The sequence below is a fragment of the Artemia sp. Qi Xiang Cuo genome, chromosome 7 (assembly GCF_049724085.1).
Source record: "Artemia sp. Qi Xiang Cuo chromosome 7, ASM4972408v1, whole genome shotgun sequence".
Lineage (NCBI taxonomy): Eukaryota > Metazoa > Arthropoda > Branchiopoda > Anostraca > Artemiidae > Artemia > Artemia sp. Qi Xiang Cuo.
The window spans coordinates 50,085,787-50,091,229 of NC_142800.1; the positions used below are offsets into that span (position 1 = coordinate 50,085,787).

General features: G+C 35.7%; 1 protein-coding gene across 1 annotated transcript in view; it reads right to left on the minus strand.

The window, feature by feature from the left end:
* Nucleotides 1-1,883: 1,883 nt before the first annotated feature.
* Nucleotides 1,884-5,443, minus strand: part of LOC148950380 (uncharacterized) — a 179,288-nt gene continuing 175,728 nt past the window's right edge. The window contains exon 5 of the mRNA XM_089091856.1: nt 1,884-2,022. Coding sequence (XP_088947982.1) covers nt 1,884-2,022 — 139 coding nt within the window. The remainder of the gene's footprint in view (nt 2,023-5,443) is intronic.

A 5,443-nucleotide genomic window follows, 5' to 3' on the forward strand; every position in this document is an offset into this window, starting at 1 on the left:
AACTGTGACACTAACTAACTCTTCATCAAACTTTTATACAGCATCCTGTATACATTTACATGCATTAACCCTCACTAACATGAAACCTTGGATCTCTGACGGAAACTAAAAAACAAAATTTTCATAACAATAAATACATCAAAAGAATTAATCTTTTAAGCTGATTACAAATATATAAAATTCGTTAAATTTAATAATACCCATCAAAGGCTAAGAGTCTGGGAAAACTTGCCTGATTTTCTAAAAAAGGAGGAGACAATAAAAAAAAAATCAAAGAATCTAAATGAAAATCACACTATCACATTCAGAGTGATAGTACCCATCAAATATATTTTACCGAACCAATGCTCCTAGAAGTTTGGGAGAGGGATCATTCGAGCAGAAATTAAAAGTTGTACTGCTCTTTTTAAGTGACCAAAAGGATTGGAGGGCAACTAGGCCTCCTCTCACACCCCCTTTTCCCCCAAAGTCGTCTGATAAAAAATTTGGATATCCATTTTTTCAAAATAGTTGAAATGTCCAATGACTAGGCCGATGGGGATGAAATGACCCCCACAGCCTCCTAGGGAAAGGGCTGTAAGTTATGAAATTATTCCATTGTTTACATACAGTATTTTTACTTAGGAAGTATACAAACATCTTCTGGGAACTTTTTTGATGGGTGGGGGATATTTTCCACGGGGAAAATTTTCCGTGGGGAGGAGTTTCCGAGGGTGAACTCTTCAGGGGAAACTTTACATGGGGGAGTATGCCAGAATTCCTATACGAAATTCTTTTTACTTGTCTTACTTTCTCTTTGGCGACTCAATTTTACGTATGGAGATGTTCCGGGGGAATTGTCCAGGGGAAATTTTCAACGGAATTGGAGCTGTCATTGGGATTTTCCACGGAAGCAATCCTCCATGGGCAAACTTTCCCCGGGATAAATTCTCATTGGACGAATTTTCCGCGGTAGAAACTTTCCGTTAGGGGGGGGGGGGGATTCCGGAAAAAGACTTCCACAAAGGGAAATTTTAGGCATGACTTGAAAAATGGTAAGAAATAAAATAAAAAACAAGTTTTTTTCAAATGAAAGTATCCTAAGGAGAATTTTTCAGGCGGAGTCAACCGCAAGATATTTTCCGGGGAGAATTTTATGCGAGGATGGAATTCTGGAATTATCCTCCAATTACACACTGGACTCCCGGCCAAAGGCAGAGAATCAGGAGATCAGTACCTGCGCCTCGCAGATCATTGTTCACCATGCAAAAAGTTATGTTAAACTTGTAGAATAGCCCGGGGGATTTTACACGGGAAGAACTTTCCATGGAAGAATTTTTCGGGGAAGGGGTATCTTTGCATGGAGGGGGTAGCTAATTTCCAGGCATTATTTGAACAACTATTAGAAATTAAATATACAAAAAAGTTTTTTTTTCAACTGAAAGTAAGGAGCAACATTAAAACTTTAAACGAACAGAAATTATTCCCTACATGAAGGAAGCTACCCCCCCCCCCCCAATCCCTCGCTCTTCCCGTTAAAGTTTTTTTTAGTAGTTTTTTAAAATAGCTTCCTATTCTAATTAAACAGTCCTTGTGTTTATGGAGTTGTTCTTAAAGAACTGGGACAAAATGACAAACTTTAGTGTTTTTTTCTATTTAATCGCTAGTTAAGAGTCGACTGCTTTGACATTAGAACCAATACACATTAAAAAAAAGTTAGCCAATTTAGCCTTAGGAGGTTCATATACCCTATTCTCTTCAATTGCTAGACTATTCATGAATTTTCCTTAATTGGCTTTAATTTGCGAAACAAAAAAATTGACACGCCCATATACAACAACAATGAAAAAATGAAAATCAAATCTGAACACTTAATGTTTTGCTAAATAGACACTACTTTCACATTAAAATAGAAGATCTTCGTCATGTCCTTCTTCGAGAAGATTTGCTGCTTCTTGTTCTTCTCCCAAACGTTTCCTTTCAAGCCTAATTATTTCGTCTTTGGCCCGGATAACTTTCTTTTTATCCTGGATTTTCTTCAATCTAAAAACAAGAAAAAAAATTGATAAAATTATGTAATTGACTTGAATTTCTTTGATTTAGTAATTAAGAATAATTTCATTTTGAGTGGAAAACTTTTTCTCTTATACTGACCAAGGATATGCCAAATTTACACAATAACTGAGGGTTTTCCGTGGTGGTTACCCTGTCATTTGTTTGGAACTCGTCTATTTAATTAATGATTGTTTTGAATTTCGAGTTTTCCCCGATTGTTTGAGAAAAACACATATGAAATCTTTATTCAAAGGCGGTGACACGGCAAATCTAGATAATAACAGGCCGATATCGCTTTTTCCTTTTATATCCGGAGTAATTAAAAAGCCAATATATGATGGATTTGTGAAGTTTCCTGAATCAAGGTTATTTTACCATTCTATTCAATTTGGCTTCAGGAAAGCGATGTCGAGCAAGCAAGTACTCTACTTTTATCGTGGTTTACAAATTATGCCTTAGACCACAAACAAAAGTTCAAATAGGGATAAAATCCTTTTAATACACAGTGATGATGATAACAGTGATAGAAATTCACAAAAATACTAGATATTTCGATCACATATGCAGTGACTGTCATCAGTAGTAAAACTTATCATCATCACTGTCAATTAAAAGGATTTACCCCTATTTGAACTTTTGTTTGTCGTCATGAAAAGGCAGTGTGGTCTCCGAAATTATCTATGCCTTAGACCGTTTTGATTTTGAAATACTAGTGAAAAACTTAGAGATTTGTGGTATTCGTGGTAGTCACTAACATCTTTCCTGAATAAACAGATCTTGAACGTAAAAATAGGGTATTTTAAATCAACTAAAAAAGTCTGAAATATGGTGTACCCGAATTGTCAGTTCTTGGTTTCCTATTGTTTTGAGGTCGTAACATCAGAATGATAAGAAAGCGTAGCATATTTTCCTGGCTAATATTACTGCAATATAAGTAAGACAAACGAGTTTAAAGACTAACAAGAAAAAGTATCTCGAAACATAAAAAGACAGAAAGCAAAGCATGAAAATCCACACAATTGAGCTCATGGTTGTCTCCTTGTGCATGATGAAGTACATACAACTTACGGACACATGCACGGACTTCTAAATGTACGTATACTTCGATTTAGATACTGAATCACTCGTAATAAGTGTAAAGACATACTAAAAGTGGAATATATTCATTAAAAAGCATTAATTTTTCAGGATATTTAAACTGATAAAAAATATTTCAATGATAATCTAAACGCTCTTATTTGGGAAAAAAATTACTCGGTAAGTTCGACTATGTGAATAAATTACGGGCGATTTTAAAACAGAAATTACATGACGTTCTCTGTTTTTTTTTTTTTTTTTTTTTTTTTTTTTTTTTTTTTTTTTTTGTAAAGATAGAATTCATAGCCCGTTTGGTGAGCATTCCAAAAACAAACGATATTTTCCAAATAATGCCGGTAAATCTGGCTCCCCCTCCATGAAAAATTCCCTCCTCTCACGGGAAACTCCTTTGTGGAAAGTTTCCCCCGGGTCAAATAGATCTCCCTCCCATAAAATTCCTTCCGGACAATTCCATCCTCGCTGAAAATTCTCCCCCCCCCCGTAAAATTTCTGGAAGAAGAATCAGCGTGAAAAATTCTCCTTAGCATACTTTTATTTCAAAAAGACTTTAAGTTCTAACTGTTTTTCCGATCACTCCGGAAATACCCCCTTCCGTGGAAATTATTTCCAGGAAATGCAAACACGCTGAAAATTTCTCCCGGGCAATTCCACCGGAACCTCTAGACTGGCAAAATTGAGTAGGCAAATATAAAGTAAGACAAGTAAAAAGAAATTCAAATATAAATTCTGTCTAATTCCCCCAGTGTAAAATATCTCCTGGAAAGTTCTCCCCCAGAAACTCCCCTCCGCACAGAAAATTATCCCCATGAAAAAAGACACCCCAACCAAAAAATCTCCCCCACCCCGAAAAATGTCTGTATACTTTCCAATAACAAACACTATACGCAAACAATGGGCAAGTTTTGTAGCTTAAATACCAATCACCCGAGGCTGGGGGGGGGGGGTCATGTTATCTCCAAAGGCAAAGTTTTGGGACTCTTAAACTATGCTGAACAAAAAGGCTATCTCGAAATTTTGATCGAAAGATTTTAGGGTAAAGGGGCGTGGGAAGGGAGCTAGCTACCCTCTAACATTTTTGGTCACTTAAAAAGGGCACTAGAACATTTAATTTCCGTTAAAATGAGCCCTCTCGCATAAAGACTTTTAGTTGTTTGATACAATCCTTCAAAACATTCAAGAACCTAATAGATGGATAAGTTTACTATTAATTACCCAAAGAATAATCAATACCCTACCATAATCAATGGTATAAAATAGCATAATCAATATGATTGATGAATCACGTCTGGTTTTACGTATCGAAATAATTTACAAAATCTTTTGATAAGAATTTTACAAATGAAAGACATGATATTTCAGTAGTAAGCGCCCAATTAGTTAAAAATATACCCGGGCGTAGGTTTGCGGGTATATTTTCAAGTAATTGGGTTACCAGGGTCATTTGCCTATTACAATGACCTTCCGGTTTTCTGGTAGGTAATTCTAATCTAGAGGTCAATACATCTTTCAAAGAGGAACGAGTACGCAATACCGGTCCTAGTGTGATTGATTTTTTGGACAATTGCCTTTAGTCAAGAATAGTTTGTTAGGAATGTGTTGTTGCTAAAGCTAACTCTCATTGGAAAAAAGGGGTATAAAGCTTTTTGTTTTTGATAAGAATTGCACAATGAACGTATCGTTTGACGTGGGCATTTCTTATGAGCCAATCAGAGGTTGTTCAATATACGATAACTTGATTTGTGGTTGGGATTTGAATAAAAGAAATGGTTATGTTATTTGCTTGCGTGTATAGGAATTCCCATGTTATTTGCTTGCATGTATAGTTATTCCCTTGTTATTTGCTTGCATGTATAGGAATTCCCATGTTATTTTCTTGCGTGTATAGGAATTCCCTTGTTATTTGCTTGCATGTATAGGAATTCCCAAGTTATTTGCTTGCGTGTATAGGAATTCCTTGTTATTTGCTTGCATGTATAGGAATTCCCATGTTATTTGCTTGCGTGTATAGGAATTCCCATGTTATTTGCTTTCATTTATAGGAATCCCCATGTTATTTGCTTGCTTGTATAGGAATTCCCATGTTATTTGCGTTCTTGTATATGAATTCCCCTGTTATTTTCTTGCTTGTATAGGAATTCCCTTGTTATTTGCTTGCTTGTATATGAATTCCCAAGTTATTTGCTTGCATGTATAGGAACTCCCTTGTTATTTGCTTGCATGTATAGGAATTCCCATGTTATTTTGCTTGCGTGTATAGGAATTCCCATGTTATTTGCTTGCGTGTATAGGAATTCCCATGTTATTTGTTTGC